At 35.3% G+C, this 15,677-nt stretch overlaps 5 protein-coding genes across 10 annotated transcripts; 2 read left to right on the forward strand and 3 right to left on the reverse strand.

The window, feature by feature from the left end:
* Positions 1-2,236: 2,236 nt before the first annotated feature.
* LOC111782520 (agamous-like MADS-box protein AP1) lies at positions 2,237-5,241 on the forward strand. Of its 3 annotated transcripts, XM_023663283.2 has the most exons (9): positions 2,237-2,378; positions 2,467-2,660; positions 3,417-3,495; positions 3,579-3,643; positions 3,731-3,830; positions 3,915-3,956; positions 4,519-4,560; positions 4,690-4,814; positions 4,889-5,241. In XM_023663283.2, exons 2-9 carry the CDS (start codon positions 2,476-2,478, stop codon positions 4,995-4,997), a joined length of 747 nt encoding a protein of 248 aa, XP_023519051.1. In that variant the 5' UTR covers positions 2,237-2,378; positions 2,467-2,475; the 3' UTR covers positions 4,998-5,241. The 3 variants fall into 3 exon arrangements, with proteins under 3 accessions (XP_023519051.1, XP_086976709.1, XP_086976710.1); XM_087120583.1 differs by lacking the exon at positions 2,237-2,378 and having other exon boundaries at positions 2,419-2,660; XM_087120584.1 differs by lacking the exon at positions 2,237-2,378 and having other exon boundaries at positions 2,621-2,660; positions 3,404-3,495.
* Positions 5,242-5,897: 656 nt separating this feature from the next.
* Positions 5,898-7,382, forward strand: LOC111783631 (uncharacterized). The gene is made up of 3 exons (XM_023664549.2): positions 5,898-6,648; positions 6,726-6,817; positions 6,900-7,382. The coding sequence occupies exons 1-3, from the start codon at positions 6,366-6,368 to the stop codon at positions 7,206-7,208; spliced, it is 684 nt and encodes a 227-aa protein (XP_023520317.1). The 5' UTR covers positions 5,898-6,365; the 3' UTR covers positions 7,209-7,382.
* Positions 7,383-7,517: 135 nt separating this feature from the next.
* Positions 7,518-9,561, reverse strand: ER-ANT1 (endoplasmic reticulum-adenine nucleotide transporter 1). Its single transcript, XM_023663345.2, has 4 exons — positions 9,425-9,561; positions 9,049-9,324; positions 8,259-8,630; positions 7,518-8,068 (listed from the first exon to the last, which is right to left on the reverse strand). The coding sequence occupies exons 1-4, from the start codon at positions 9,545-9,547 to the stop codon at positions 7,751-7,753; spliced, it is 1,089 nt and encodes a 362-aa protein (XP_023519113.2). The 5' UTR covers positions 9,548-9,561; the 3' UTR covers positions 7,518-7,750.
* Positions 9,562-10,453: 892 nt separating this feature from the next.
* Positions 10,454-13,963, reverse strand: LOC111782463 (protein MICROTUBULE BINDING PROTEIN 2C). 4 transcript variants are annotated; one of them, XM_023663216.2, is made up of 5 exons: positions 12,606-13,963; positions 12,115-12,198; positions 11,473-11,817; positions 11,017-11,235; positions 10,454-10,787 (listed from the first exon to the last, which is right to left on the reverse strand). In XM_023663216.2, the coding sequence occupies exons 1-5, from the start codon at positions 12,837-12,839 to the stop codon at positions 10,632-10,634; spliced, it is 1,038 nt and encodes a 345-aa protein (XP_023518984.2). In that variant the 5' UTR covers positions 12,840-13,963; the 3' UTR covers positions 10,454-10,631. The 4 variants fall into 4 exon arrangements, with proteins under 4 accessions (XP_023518984.2, XP_023518983.2, XP_086976708.1 ...); XM_023663215.2 differs by having other exon boundaries at positions 11,473-11,826; positions 12,606-13,961; XM_087120582.1 differs by having other exon boundaries at positions 12,325-12,749.
* On the reverse strand, positions 13,257-13,643 carry LOC111783489 (dof zinc finger protein DOF1.7-like). Its single transcript, XM_023664420.2, has one exon. It carries the CDS (start codon positions 13,641-13,643, stop codon positions 13,257-13,259), a length of 387 nt encoding a protein of 128 aa, XP_023520188.2.
* Positions 13,964-15,677: the final 1,714 nt, after the last annotated feature.

Raw genomic sequence — 15,677 nt, forward strand, 5'->3', positions numbered from 1 at the left:
GGCTTCTTCTTTACCAACCCATTCACGGCCCATAAACCTGCTTTCCAACCGACTCTGCTGACGTGGCCATGTGTTTGTTTATTATGAATAAAAAGAGATTAATTTGTTGAAAGGGCAGTCTCTCTCTCTCTAAAAGTATTGTTTTTTTTTTTCTTAAATAAATATTTACCCCAAAACCTTAATTTATTAAATTAATTGATTTAAAATAAAATAAATAAATAAATAAAAGATTTGTGGAATATAAAAGGGTTTCAATCCAAAAGAATAAGAAAGGAATTTGTTCGGAAGAAGCTAATCGCTGCTATGTCTTGTCATGGTGAGAAGTAAGCAAAGAATTAATATCTAAAAGTAAAATTAAATAAAATCGTTCTAGAACATTCATATTTCGAAATATCGTCACTTGTCGCAATCGCATTCTTGCGACAGCACGGACAGCGATTGTACGACACTTGTTCTAACCCAGTAAAAAAATTTGGATTTTGAGGACATATTGACATATGTTCGAATCTTCAACCCGTTTGCAAGAAATGTTTTAGAAAACGTGGACGAGAAAGTACATTTGAAAACAATCATTAATAGTGTATTACATATCGATACCTGTTAAATTTGGTGTTGGGATAAGAAGATGAGAACTTTTGGTGTGTTGAGTATCGTAACCAAAATTTTATGGTGTTTAATGAGTAACGTAGATTTGAGGTAAGTGTGTATAAGAGGTAGAGATAGCACCACGTTTTGTGAAATATTCGAGCGAAAATAATGTGTTCGATATTCAAATTAGGGCAATCAAATGGTCAATTGTGGGGTTGAGAAGACAAGCCACCTTTGCCCCATTATGTGCAATTTCAATTTCAACACTATTTTCTCTTTGAAAAAAAAACAACCCCTTTGTAGGAAAGTTGCCTCTTTTAGACACCCAATAACTCCCCATTCATGTGAATGCAACCACTAATTTTTTGCACCTATTGCATCAAGTCTAGTAGTTTCTGAATTCCATGACATTTTTTTTTAGGGTTTTGATTCAAACTGCAACTCGGTTGGTTCTGTATTCGAAGTTAGCTCGAGTATTAAAGATGATGCTTCTGTAGTTTCAAGGATAGAGCTAATACAGTACCGTCCATTTATAAATTCAGTTTGTATTTTTTGTCGAAAAAGTTTAAGAGAGTAGAAATGTTTATTTAACTCACCCTAAATCTCAGTTCTCTCCGTTAGCTAAACGAAATGAAGGATAGAGATCAAAGTTGTAAGAGTCAAAACCCACCGCTAACATATATTGTTCTCTTACGTCTATTAGGAAGAAGTTTCCACACCCTTACAAAAAAAATACTTCGTTCTCCTCTCAATTCGACGTGGGATCTCATAAAGTTAGGATTAGGGATGCTCTTTTAGCATGCGCTCAATAGGGGCAAAGGACATTACATAATATTTTTATTTATCGAATATTATTATTTTTATTCGTATGTTTTATAATATCTTTTTAAATAATTATATCGAGAATTATCCCTTTAGAATTTTTTTTTTTAGAGAAATGTTATTATGGTCGAGAATTCTCACTCCACTCCTTAAAAAAAATAATTTTTTTTTTTTTATAAAAATGAAAATTAGAATAAATATAAAATAATGAAAAGGTAACTAAATATACATAAATATTCAAAATTATGGGGACTTAATATAAGAGAGAAATATGAAAAGTGGAAATTAAAAAAAAAATATTTAAAATGGGAATTCATGCTGTTTTTGTTTTATAGTAATTAGAAAAATAATTTGAAAATAATTTGGAATATTTGACATTAATATTATAAAGAATATCTCTATCTAATATTGAAGAGAGAGAATAAAAAAATAAAAAAAATAAAAAGACATGGGACAAAATTTCCTCCACTAACTTTATATATATTAATAAAGTTAAGTAATATTATTAAAGCTTTAAATTCTAATTTAATTACTAAAATACATTAAGGGAGATAATTTAAATTAAATTAAATTAAATATAATTTGGTAATAATTGTATAAGTGAGATATGGGAGGCAGTGGAGAGTACTGGAATTGATTCATAAAGTTACCCAAAACGAAGGGTAATTTGTTGTCAGTAATTTAACTGTTTTACATCACCACACACCCAACCACAGTAAAAATAAAATGCCAAAATAAATAAATGGGAGAAAAAGAAAAAAGAAAAAGAAGGCGGAGGAGGGTTGAGAGAGAGAGAGAGAGAGAGAGAGAGAGAGAGAGAGAGAGAGAGAGAGAGAGAGAGAGAGAGAGAGAGAGAGAGAGAGAGAGAGAGAGAGAGAGAGAGAGGCGGGATGGTGACAGGCAAAAGGATACGTCACAGACAGTGGATCAGCCAATGAGAAATCGACAACGAATTAGAGGAAACCAAGGTGGTATTACAAAACCACCCATGTTGTTGAATTCCTTTGGTTTTGAATCAGTTTCATATTTTTGGTGTTGGTGTTGGTTTTGGTTTAGGGATTGGGAATGGGGAGGGGAAGAGTGCAGCTGAAGAGGATCGAGAACAAGATTAATATGCAAGTCACCTTCTCCAAGAGAAGGTCTGGTTTGCTGAAGAAAGCTCATGAGATTTCAGTTCTGTGCGATGCTGAGGTCGCTCTTATCGTCTTCTCCACCAAGGGCAAGCTGTTTGAATACTCCACTGACTCTTGGTATGTTCTTCCATTGCTCTTCATCAATACCACCCATGTTTCTTCTTCTTCTTCTTCTTCTGCTGCTGCTGCTGCTGCTGCTGCTGCTTATCAACAAAACCCAGCTCCCAAATTCCATTATCATTATTATTTTGGTTTTTCAGTATTATTATGCTCCAATCACTACATTGTCCTTTTCCTGTTTTTTTCTAGCTTTTCAGTACTTATGACCATAACCCAAAATGATTGGACCCATATTAGATTTCTCTTTTTTAGTGTTGATTATTGAACAAATGAAGAACAACCCTTTTGTTCCCTCCCCTTCTTGTTGCATTAACTAACTGGATGAACTTGAATTACTCTACGAATTTACTATTTAATCCACCATTTCAATCCCTCATAAATATTTGTATTTTTCTCGACATTATCATACTTTATTTTTGTAGTTCCAATATGGAGTAGGGATTCAAACTTTCGACTTTTGAGATAGAAAGCCACCGTCTCTTAACCTTGAGTTATAGGCGCTAAAAAAACAAGAAAAAGAAAGGGTTAAATATGATTTTATTTAAAGCAAAGAAAATGCCAAAAGCACTTTAATAAAGAAATTAAGTTATTTATTTATTCATTCATTTGTTTGAGAAAAAGAGAGATTGAATTATATTAGTTTACTATCAATAACTGATTGGAATTTATGTAAAACATGGACGAATGGAGTGTTGATATTGGATTGGCATTATTATTGTGTGTATAATGAATGAGTGTAGCTTTCATGAGCAGCATGGAGAAGATCCTTGAGCGTTATGAGAGGTACTCGTACGCGGAGAGGCGGCTTGTTGCAAATGATAGCCAATCAAACGTACGTACCAAACTCAACCCAACCTAACCCGTCTCGTCCCATCGAGTTGGTGGTGATTATAATGAAAAAGTTTGTGTGTTTAGGGAAATTGGACTCTTGAATATGCGAAGCTTAAAGCCAGAATAGAGGTTCTTCAGAAGAACCACAGGTAAAACTTAGCTTCTTCTTCTTCTTCTTCTTCTTCCTCTTCTTCTTCTTCTTGTGGGAATGGTGTAAAGTTGGTTGGGATTTGCAGGCATTTCATGGGGGAAGATCTTGAGTCCTTGAGCCTAAAAGAGCTTCAAAATATTGAGCAACAACTTGATTCTGCACTCAAGCATGTAAGAGCCAGGAAGGTATGGATATGATGATTATGTTAGATTGGATTATTGTTCATCATTGTTATACACACTTCATCTCCATAACCTTTTCTTCTACAGAACCAACTCATGCATGAATCCATTTCAGATCTTCAGAAAAAGGTAACCTTCTTTTTGTTGCCTTCACATCTCCAAAAATGCTTAATGATTCTACTATAAACTTGTTCAACTAATCCCACCAAACAACCATTTAACTCTATAATATTTGATCGTCACGAAACTTAGTACAATTGTAATCTTATAAAATTTTAGTTGAAGATAGGTTTTAAAATGATTTTAAACGTGACAAGAGTAGAGATGTCCATTTAACTTGCAAGACGCCCTCTCAAAAGGGGCGAAAAATGAGGAGTGAACGGAACAGGTAAAGATCTCTCCCTAATAGCTAAACATGGTCGAGGTTATTTTCTTTTTAATTTTGTTAGTAGAACATTGTATTAAATAGAAATTATTTTTTTGAAAAATGAACAAGAAGGAAAACAAGATAGCATTGTCCCATGGGCATCTCTAGCAGTCACAAACACACCCTTAAATCTCTTTACTTGGATTAATCTGATAGACATATATGGAATAACATTGATGGTGGAATTTATGTAACAATATGAATTTGGATCTGTAACAACAAGAACAATAACAACAATTTCATTATGTTGGCATGTTTGATCAGGACAAGGCGCTTCAGGACCAAAACAACATGTTAGCCAAGAAGGTAACTCTCTTCTTCTTCTTCTTCTTCTTCTTCTTACCTTCATGCATGCACACACACACACACACGCACACACGCACACCATAATGTCCTTACTTAATTTATTTGCTTTCTTTTACTCTAAAACAATAGATAAGGGAGAAGGAGAAAGCACAAGCTCAAAATCCACAAATGGAGCAGCACCACCACCAGCATAGCCATGCCATTGAACCTTCTCCACTTCTTCTTCCTCAGCCATTCCAATCTCTTGACATGCCGTTAGTATCCTAATTACAAACATTACATTGATTTAGATTAGGAGTTAACATCAACTGGGTTTGTTTACTTGTAGTTGTCCTTACCCAACACACGCCACCGGACACGAAGAATCCGCCGCCAACCACGACAGGTCCGGCACCCTCCTGCCGCCCTGGATGCTCGGCCACCACCTTGGTAACTAAAATCATATACCACTACCTAATTCTTTTGCTGTATGAACCCTTTTGGATAATGGATGTTTGTGGAAGTTGTAGCTTTTTTAGTAAGTAATTTTCAGAAAAGGGTATAATGAGCTAAGAAGCATGGCAGGCTTGTGGGTTCCAAAATGAGACCTTTTTATAGAATAAGCCACACAGTGACATATGATTGTATATAGTTGTGTAAATGGCAGCCACTAACTAACGTCAGTACTCTAATTTACCAATATCTCTCCCTCTTCTTTCATTTTCTATTTCACAACATTACTATATTATTATATGTATGTGTAATGAATGATACACCCACCGTTAGTAGATATTTTCCGTTTTAGTTCGTTACGTATCAATGTCAGTCTCCACGATTTTAAAACGTGTATGTTAGAAGAGGTTTTCACACTCTTATTATAAGAAATGCTTTGATTCCCTCTGTAAACGGACAATCTGTTAGCGGTGAGTTTGAGTTGTTACAAATGGTATTAGAGTCAAACACTAGACAGCGTGCCAAAAAGAACGTTAAGCCCTCAAGGGAGGTGGATTGCGAGATCATGGAACAAAGCATTCGGTGTGGAAACATTTCTTAAAAATGAAGGTACAAATAATTTTATATTATGAAACTACATTAAAAACAGAATTAATATTGTCGGTGGGTGACTCAACAGACAACAATAATTAAATCGAAATTTAATGAACCCCTTACATCATTTAATATTGCCATTACAGTTCTACAAATTTGTCTAAATTTTTTTATATGGTTCAAATAACATAATTACTTCAATATTTATTTAGTAATATTCTTTCATATTTAATTAAGAGCAAATTAAATGTAAAAATGATTGTATATTTAAATTTAGAACCAAAACTTAACATAATTGATGAAATGAAGAGATTGAATATGAACAAATAATTGCTTGTTCAACGCCATTGGAAAGAGCAGAGTGTTAGGTGGATGAGTCAATCACTCGGACAAGAAGACGACCGGAAAAAGAGAGGAGGCCTCGTGTGAAATAATTCAAACAATTCATATTTCCAATCATATGAAAAGGGAAGCAAAAATTAATGAATAATGAATGTGGCAGCCATTTCTGAAGACTTAGCTACCAAAAATTTATGTTCTGCACGTCTAAGCTGGCTTGGAACAGCCCTACCGTCATTTGACATTCAAACAACAAAACAACTGAATCTTTAATGCATCGAGTTTTGGGTTCCAAATTCCACACTATTAAAGTCAATGCATTGCTGTCCCTATCCACCATTCTTTTTTTTGGATTTATGTTCAAGCTGTTTATATGGGTGGAGAAAAATGGTGGGTTTTGAGTTTTAGAGGGAGCTGAAGTTTGTTTGGTCTCTGTTTTCATGGCTTGTTTCTGGGTTTGTTCTAGGCCACAACGCAAAAAACCCATATCAGATTCTGTGGAAAATGTCCAAAAGAAGGAGCTTTTGGGGAGTGTTGTTAGTGGGGAAGAAGAGTTCAGCTCAGATAGCTCCAAAGGTTCGTCTGCAAATGGAAACAGAGTAATGGTGGTTGTGGATTGGAGCGTTGAGGCTGAAGGGGCTCTGGAATGGACACTCTCTCATGCTGTTCGGAGCCATGACACCATTGTTCTTGTTCATGTTCTTAAGAGTTTGAAGCCTCAAGGTGAGAATTTCAGAGATTTGTGTTTCTGGGTTGAGATGGAACATGGAAGTGATTGTTTTTGTTTCTTCTTTTTGCAGGTTTTGAGTTCGGGAATAAGGTGAATTCCACAAAGGAGGCCTATAAGCTTCTGTTTTCTATGAGAAACATGTGCTTAAAGAGAAGGCCTGAGGTAACTTCATGTTCATACTATGCTTATAGACATATGCATACCAATACGTATCTAAATGTGTACAACTCAATTGCTTGAGTAGGTGCACGTAGAGATGGCATTACTAGAAGGGAAAGAAAGAGGTCCAATAATTGTGGAAGAAGCAAGGAAGCATAAACTCTCTCTTTTGGTACTTGGTCAAAGAAAGAGGCCAATTCTTCGGCGTCTATTGAAAAGATGGGCGACAGGACGCTATCGAAGGAGAAGGAAGAAGAAGACTTGTCGAGCAACGGCGGAGTATTGCATTCAGAACTCATCTTGCATGACCATTGCAGTGAGGAAGAAGAGCAAAAAGATTGGAGGATATTTGATCACGACCAAACGTCACAAGAACTTCTGGCTCTTGGCTTGATCTTTTTTCTTCTTTTCTTTTCTTTTTGTGTATCATATTCTTTCACCTTCTTAGGTTTATAAAAAGGTTCTTAAACTGTAGTTTCTGTTCTACAAAGAGTTAAAAAAGATCCAGCTCTACAATTCTATTGTTCGAACAATTGTCAATCGAATTCCATAGCAGAGGTTGATGAAAGTTAGTCGGCCATCCTTCGAATGGAGGGACCGATACAGATTGTTAGGCTGGATTGTTCGTTTTTCTTCGACAGACCGAGGTTTAAAGGAAAAAAAGGAAGAGAAATGGTAAGAACATATGTTGGACTCCCATAGATAAACAACCAACAAATGTATTTTATTTTCAACTTGAAGTCATGAATTACATAAACAACCAACAAATGTAGATGTATTTGAACTATGCACAGACAATGGCATCGAATTCTTTGTAAATTCTAGGAAGGACTTTTCTAGTGAATAAACATCTTCAGCCTTTTAATTCCCTAGATCTACTTCAGGTTCAATTATGAAGTTGAACCAGAAAATAAAAGTTGAACATACCATTTTCGGTCATTTCGAGGCTATTTGATGTTGTTGCCCGCCATAGGAGTAACCATGTCGACATGCAATTTCGTGCAGTTGATCATAACCTGCAAGAACACCAGCCCCTGCAACACCAACAAGCATATTGGCAGTGACTCCTCGAAAAAGAGCAGCAATACCCTCATGGCGAATGATCTCGGAAAATGCATGTAAAGCACTGCGGTACTTCAGGGTTTGTCCAGAGGTAAGCATCATTCTTCGTCGCAGCGTGTCGAAAGGATAAGCGCATACCCCAGAAAAGGTTGTGATACTCCACCCCAATAAGAAACTAGCAAAAAAGTTCCCCTGCATAAAACAGCAAACCACAAACTTTCAAGAACATTGAAGGAAAGGTCTAAAAAAAAGCAACCAGATAAATTGAAGATATCCATGTTTATGATAGTAAGACGTTGTATTGCTCCAACAAGCAGCTCCCAAGACTAGCATTTGGGGAAAACTGGCTAATGGATGCACTGAATAGAATAGATGCTTTTACCTCAAACTGCCCAACAAGAACAAGAGGCTTCAAAGTGTCGTAAATCCCAAAATACATGCCCCTATACAGAGTAATTCCCACAATTGAAACACTAAATCCTCGGTATAGACCAACAATTCCATCACTTGACAAGGTTTTTCTGTAGACATCCAGCAACCCTTTAAATTGGCGCTGGCTGTTACTGCCACCGTCCGTTGCATCGGTGCCTAGTCGAGTGCGTGCATAATCCAAATGATACAGAAAAAACGATGTAGTTGCTCCTGCAGCACTTCCTGAAGCAACATTTCCAGCAAACCACTTGATGTATCCATCCTTCTCTTTTGAGCGCCCGAATTTCGTTTTGAAGTAACCTTTGAATGCAAAGTTGAAAGCCTATGGGCAATTCAAATTCTCTTCTGTAAAAGCATTTGGAGATGATATCGTAAAATTAAAGCTTTGGTCATTAAGAATAACAATAAACCATAACTCTCAATCAGTTCATTAGAATCTTGAATATTCTGCAAAGTGTCATCAATTAGAATGCATCATAAACCTTCATAGGGATTAAGGTTACATTAGTTCCTGAATCTGTGGTCATAAATTCATGATTTCAGCCAAATGCTAATTCAACACTTAATGCTAATGCTACTAAATGAAAGAGGCTACAAAGAACAACGAAAAAGGGAATCCATAACCAGAAAAGTAACAATGAATCCAATATAAAATTGGCAGTAAAAGCTTGTGTAGCTGCTGAAAGAAATGAAGCTTTTGTTGCAGAGAGAACAAATTGAAAGTTCATGAAAAGAAGTACCTGAGTAGGGAAATATCGAATAACGTTAGCCTGATTTCCCCTCCATAGTGACAACGGCCCTTCTTCTCTCAACACTCTTCTGAAACAGTCATGAATGCCCAGATATGGCTTCTTAAGATGCCCTCTCTTTATCATCTCTCCCTGATTCTGCAACAGAAGCTTGACCCTTTCAATCGGCGCCGCTGCACTTTTAGCGACAATCGCGGCGACACCACCCATCACAAAATCAGCTGAAAATTTCTCGGATTTTGTCGCCATTAGTTTCTCCTTCTCTCGCTGCAGAAGGAATTGCAAGAAAACATTTAAACCCAATACAGAAGAGAGGAAACAAAAACAACCCATCAAATTAGAAATAGCTAAGAACCATAAAACGTACGATTGAGAGAAGAAGGCAAATGGGAGAGGAGAGAGATAGAGAGAGAGATGAAAATGGCGGCGTGAATTGGATTGCCGAGGAAAAAGGCGTGGATTTAACTTTAACAATCTGATTCCCTTTCATCTATTTTACATGCTCCTCCCACAGCCTCTTTCCATAAAAAATAAATCATAATATTTTATGCTTAAATTTTCTTTTTTTTTTTTTAATTTTGTACCAAAATAAATTAAATTATTTTTAATCTTTTTATAAATACCTCCATAAATTTTAGCTTATATTGAATAACTATAAAAGATAGATATATCTATGTATTTTTAAAACTTTCAATTATTCACCAAATTCAGACTGAATTAATTATTAAACACAAAATAGAATTTATGACCAAAATAATATAAGTTCCAGTATCAATTCTAGCATTAAGATAGAGGAACATATATTATGAGAAGTGCCATTTTAATTTGTGAATCCTATCAATACTTGTCTAAAACGTGTTGTTTATAGTCATATGCTCGTTGCAACCAAAATCACTTTTTCATGGTTGTTGTTGTGTTACCTCTTTCACTTATGTAACATTGTTTTCTTTATTTATCTCAAATGTTAGCTTTCAAACTCCTCTAAAAAAATTTTGAACCGCCATTTTCTAAAACTTTCTACTTAAAAGCAATGTCAAATGCTTGGGTATACGTCATTAGGTTGAAGGCGACAAGATTTCGAGTTGGCTCACTCGCTCAGTGGTAACACAATTGCTTAGAAACGTCCGTAGGACCGCGAGAAGGTCCTAAAATGACCAATACAATCCATTTTATAACCTATGATCTTCCTTCCTTTCTTATATCTATATCATACATAAATCCTCAGAATTTCTTCCGAAGCTATGAGGGTTGTTTTGATCATCTAAACTGCATCAGAAAATGAGAGAGATGCGCTCCGTACTTGCAGAACAAGATGTCTCTCTAGCGCACAACCAAGCATGGCTCGTTGCCATTACACACGAACATGGGGAAGGCTAGATACATCATACATACAAAATGAAATAGAAACTTCCTCTTCAACATTTCCATAAATATATTTATTACAAATAAATGACTCGAGTAACCCTATAGAGAACGCTATTATGCCCTACAAACTATCAGAGAGAAATGCCAGTTGATACCAAATGAAGCAATAACCTGTGCTGAAACTTATGCTAGCATCGATCGCCTGAAACTTATGTTTCGAAAACAAACGACTGAAGACGTGACCTTGCAGCTGCAGCAGCAGCAATAGATTCCTCATCTTGCCTTGCCTTTGCAACAGCAACAGCAGCTACATAATCTTGTCTTGCTTCTTCCATTTCCTGCATTTTCAGATCGTCCAAATCATCCTGAATCACAGGAGAAATAGTCTCAGTCGTTAGAGGTCAACAATGAAGATCAGGTACTTGTGACCAAAAAAAAGCTAATATTCTATGCAAAAGTGACAACATGATACGCTTGAGCACAGAAAGAATAAGTATGCTAATCTTTCCAATCAATAAAACATATGGCATATCAAACTGCAGATGGGAAGGGGCTTATGCATAAATCATAAGAGCATAGAAAAGCACATCATACAATGTAAGGACAGCTCTCCGGGAGATACACTGAAAGACTATAATCTTCAACACGTTCATTGCAATCATTCTTTGACAAGCCTTCGAGTAACAGCATAAACGATGAAACGTCTCCTTGCGATGACTTTAGCTCTTCTTGAAGTTCTTCTATTTTTGAATTTGATGTCATTACCTCCCATTGTATCTTCTCCAACGCAGCTTGCTTATCTGCAAGCTTAATCTGCATATGAAAATGAATTATGTAATGATTTGTACAGTAGTTACTCATCCATCTTTGTTACATAACCAGAAGATTTACAATTGGAAAACTACAAGAAATCCGTTTTTGGAAATATTTTCAAGATGGTGGGATTCATCAATCGACATAAGTTACTTATGATACTTATATTCGACCTCAACAAAACAAACCCGTCAAAATGATAATTATTTCAATGAACAAAATGCAATTCATGGGAACCTTTGCATCTGAAAGTTGGGAATGAATCATCTTTATCCGAGAATCCTTCTCTGCAGACTGGAGATTCAAAGCATTGAGTTTCGCGTAAACATTGTTCATCTGGTCCTTCGACATCTCTGCTGATTTTAGAAGTTCATCCTTTTCAAGCAATTTCTTTCGCAGATCTTCCACTTGTTCTCTCAATGTGATTAGTTCTTCTTTATCCCTTTCAGAGACCAAAGAACTTGAGGAGAAAACCGAAAAGCCATCGGCATCTGAATTACTATCAACATTGTTACCCTGGTCCTTGTCCCCATGGTCTTTCTTCTTCTTGGTTGGAATAGATTGGCCATTATGCCTTCCTTTCTGTTCCATCTTCAAAATACCCACAAAGGGAGTAAGAATTCATCAATTGAGGAATGCACAAAAACCGAGAGACAATGACAATGGAAAACAAGCTGATATTAGGATATTGGCAACAAAATAAGCAAAGATTATAAAATCATGGGGCTCTGCGCTTAAATTAACAGAATACATCACAAACAATTCAGTAAACTCATCCTGCCTTGAAATCAAAGCGCCATAAACCAATCGATGGATTCATAAAATCAGAGATAAAGTGTATACAAGAATACAAAATCACAGAACAGTTTAACTGGTTACCTTCCTGTGTAATAATTCTCTAGAAGGTGTTTTAGTGTAAATCATTGAACCCCGCTTCCTGAATGAACTGCTCGCTTTCCGATCCTAATTCAAAACAAATATCCATAAACAACAAACATCAAAAACCCAGAAAAAGATGAAGAAGAACAACAAGAAGCGAGAAATGGAACGAAAACTTCGAATATGAAAAGAAATCACAAATTGAATTACATTTTCAACCATTGAACCTTCATCGAATACAGAAAGATGCAGTGCACGAATTAATTTCTTTCCTAACTTTCCCCCGGTTCCCATCTCTCAAAATGAACAACTCCAGCCTTTCGCGTCTCATGAGTAAAATTTATACAAACCTAAAAATAGTACGATTCCAAAATCAAAATTTCCGTTCATCACGAGACTCACGACACACCCCCTCCCCTCTAGTACTACAATAACAAAATTCCCATTCCATTTAAATAGCAAAAAAAATAGCTCAAAGAGAGACGAATTACAATAAGAGACTGAACGAGGGGTACGATTTCGACGAGATTGTTGAAGAGTTCACGATCCACATTGCCATTAGCGCCAGCAGCAGTAGTTGCCGAAGCTGAAATTGGTGGGATTGGGAGTGATGAGTGAGTGAGGCGGCGAGTCGGGGACGCGTTGTGGTCGCCGGAATTCCATGATTTCTGATCGCCGAAAGCAGAGTCGTCTTGCAAATCGACGAAATGTTGGGGCTCAAACATGGTTGAGAAGACGAAATCTCCAGTAATTTACAGAAGAATTTTAGAGGAATGGAAAAAAAAACCTCTGGAATTAGCAAACCAGAGAGGAAAGGAAAAGCGTAAAGAGGAGAAGAAATTGGATAGTGAGAGTCGTTTGGGGTCGAATTTTGAAATTCGTTTTTCTTTAGGATCATCGACAAAAATGCCAGAGAACTCTTCTTTTGCTAAAATACCCTTCCAAATTTCTATTATTTCAATTTATAACTTTTTCAATTTATTTTATTTGCCCTCAACTTTTTCAAATTTGTATTTATTTAAACTTTTAACAAAATATTTAATAATTGAAACTTACTCAAAAATTATTATTTTGTATAATTTAAATATTTGTGATTTCCGATTGCAACGCCACCGGTAATCTCATCCATTCGTTCGGTTTCATCACTTGTCGGCAAATGATCCAACGATCCAAATCCCTCGCCCCTGGCCCCTGGCCCCTTTCTCCGCCGGCGGATCCCCCTGATTCAACTTCAGCGGCGACGGGAGGATTTCCAAATCGGACTTCCACGAATTCGATTTCGACGACGGCGAATCTCTCACGATCATTGTAGCCTTTGGCTTCAGCTTCGAACTGTTCTTCGCTTTGCGATTTCCGCCGCCAACAGGAACGTTGCGGAGGACACCGCCGATGGTCCAGTAGCGGCGGCAGGTCTTGCAGAAGTGGCGAGGCTGAGAGTAATTGTAGTTATTGTAATAGCAGAATTTGGTGTCGGGCGAATCGCACCTTGGGCACTTCCATGGCTTGGATCGAATGTCTTGCAAACCCATGTGCCCTAATTCTGCTTGTAAGAGGTTTGAGTTCGGACTGTATATATTTAATGGAATGCTTGCTGGGAAGCAATTAGGATCGAGAACAGGAGAAGTCAGAGTTGAGGTCGGCAGCGGCGGAGGAACGCGGCGGAAGAGGGCGCAGAATGAGGAAACACGTGGAGGAACGCGGCGGAAGAGGGCGCAGAATGAGGAAACACGTGGAGGAACGGGGGAGTGAGAAGGATGGCTTTGTCGGCCATTTTTGACTTTCAGAGCGCCACGTAAGCATGGAGAGAATGCTGAGGTGTCGGGTCAATGTATTTTCTTTTAATTATTGTTTAAATAATTAATCGGCTTGGGTTATGAAAGTGGGGTTTTTATAGCTGTAATTGGTGTAAAAGATTGTGTCGGCCATGAATAATTGATCAATATGTATTTCTTTCAACAATTTAATTTTTTATTATTATTTAGTTTCTATATAAAATAAAAAATAAAAAAATTAATTTAAACCAACTCTAAAATATTTGAATTTAGTTCGACATTGAACTAAAAATATTATTTTTACAAGTTATTAGAAAGAAATGGTTCTAATATCTGAAAAATAAAATCAATTAATTCAAACTTATTTTAGACAAAAATTCATTTATATTAATTAGGTTTGGTAATTGTAGAATTTTATTTTTTTAAAAAAGAGCCATCATGAAACAACTTTTCTTAAATAAAAACCATTCTAAAATAATTTTAATTCTACCACTTTCCATTTCTATTGAGTTTGATATCAATTCTTCCTCGTTTTAATTCGAATGGAGTCAACGCTCCAAATAGATTAATATATATATATATATATATATATATATATATATATATATATATATGCTTTACTCTTTTTAGCTGAAGGGCCATGTTACGAGAGCAAAATAATATTCTTTTTAAGTTAGGTTAGTCGATTTTGGAAATGAAAATGAAAGAAGATGCAAAATAAGACGTGAAGCAATTTTTTTTTAGTATGACGTATGGGCGTGGAAATCCAATTTTTTTGTTTATTGAGTTATGCTCGAGTTTAAAGAATATACCAATAACCTAAAATTAGAATATAATCAATATCTTTATTTTAATTAAAAATAAGTTAAATTACAAATTTAGTATAAGGTTTTTCTACAATGCCATAAAATTCAGGTAAATATTCTCTTCGTATTTCTCTACAATTTATATTAATTATTGTATTTAAATAAATGATAGTATAAAATTGTAATGAAAAGTTTAAATAATAAATTTAAGATTTTGGAAACTATTTATATAATATGAAATGTGTAATGCTCAGTTAATCAAAGCCACGTTATTCTCAAATACATATAATGTTTTCCACTAATTACGAGAAACATTAATTAATTATGTATCAATATTATTTAATAATTTCATCATTCAGAGCTCTAATAATAAAATTAAATTAAAGTATGCGGGTGTTGGGTTCGTGATTCAAATGTCATTAATAGAATTGATAACCCAACTCAACTCTATGTTTTCGTGTTGGGTTAAGATAGGCTGAGGCGTCGAATTGTTTAATTATTAAAAAAAATATTTATACACGATGAATAAATCCATTTATATTATATTTCTAAAAAATGATAAAGGCTTGGAATAAAACAATTAAATATAAATGTTTCAAATTTGTGTCGAACATGTTCAAATTTGGAAGTCAAAAGTATGGTATATTAAGTAAATTTGAAGAATATTTTCCTTTTTTACAAAAATAGTAAATTTGGAGAATAATCAACAGCCCACTTTACGGTATTGACTTTTACGATTCCAATTTCAATCATTTTACACATTAATTAAATAACATATATATATATATATATATACTATATTTTAAAAAATATTAAATTATATGATAATTAGGGATTTTTACATAAGGTGAAATTTAAGAACTTACCAAATTAATTTCTCAATCTTATATATTAGGGAATCAAAATTAATAATGGGTGAATCTTTGCGGCATAATTTAAATAATTTTAAAAGGAAAAAAAAAAAAGATCAAATATTAAAAATAAA

Source organism: Cucurbita pepo, chromosome 20 (genome assembly GCF_057944985.1).
Source record: "Cucurbita pepo subsp. pepo isolate OVF chromosome 20, ASM5794498v1, whole genome shotgun sequence".
Classification (NCBI taxonomy): Eukaryota; Viridiplantae; Streptophyta; class Magnoliopsida; order Cucurbitales; family Cucurbitaceae; genus Cucurbita; species Cucurbita pepo.

Excerpts from the sequence above, each read along its gene's own strand:
- LOC111782520 (XM_023663283.2), top strand. The coding sequence starts at position 2,476 with ATGGGGAGGGGAAGAGTGCAGCTGAAGAGGATCGAGAACAAGATTAAT. Across the intron at positions 3,644-3,730 it reads GTTCTTCAGAAGAACCACAG|GCATTTCATGGGGGAAGATC; the intron begins GTAAAACTTAGC and ends TGGGATTTGCAG. Across the intron at positions 3,831-3,914 it reads AGCATGTAAGAGCCAGGAAG|AACCAACTCATGCATGAATC; the intron begins GTATGGATATGA and ends TTTCTTCTACAG.
- LOC111783631 (XM_023664549.2), top strand. The coding sequence starts at position 6,366 with ATGGCTTGTTTCTGGGTTTGTTCTAGGCCACAACGCAAAAAACCCATA. Across the intron at positions 6,649-6,725 it reads TAAGAGTTTGAAGCCTCAAG|GTTTTGAGTTCGGGAATAAG; the intron begins GTGAGAATTTCA and ends TTCTTTTTGCAG. Across the intron at positions 6,818-6,899 it reads GCTTAAAGAGAAGGCCTGAG|GTGCACGTAGAGATGGCATT; the intron begins GTAACTTCATGT and ends TTGCTTGAGTAG.
- ER-ANT1 (XM_023663345.2), bottom strand. The coding sequence starts at position 9,547 with ATGAAAGGGAATCAGATTGTTAAAGTTAAATCCACGCCTTTTTCCTCG. Across the intron at positions 9,325-9,424 it reads TTTGCCTTCTTCTCTCAATC|CGAGAGAAGGAGAAACTAAT; the intron begins GTACGTTTTATG and ends TTCCTTCTGCAG. Across the intron at positions 8,069-8,258 it reads TTCTTGTTGGGCAGTTTGAG|GGGAACTTTTTTGCTAGTTT; the intron begins GTAAAAGCATCT and ends TGTTTTATGCAG.
- LOC111782463 (XM_023663215.2), bottom strand. The coding sequence starts at position 12,839 with ATGTTTGAGCCCCAACATTTCGTCGATTTGCAAGACGACTCTGCTTTC. Across the intron at positions 11,827-12,114 it reads GAGAATTATTACACAGGAAG|ATGGAACAGAAAGGAAGGCA; the intron begins GTAACCAGTTAA and ends GGTATTTTGAAG. Across the intron at positions 10,788-11,016 it reads CGGAGAGCTGTCCTTACATT|GATGATTTGGACGATCTGAA; the intron begins GTATGATGTGCT and ends CCTGTGATTCAG.
- LOC111783489 (XM_023664420.2), bottom strand. The coding sequence starts at position 13,643 with ATGGGTTTGCAAGACATTCGATCCAAGCCATGGAAGTGCCCAAGGTGC.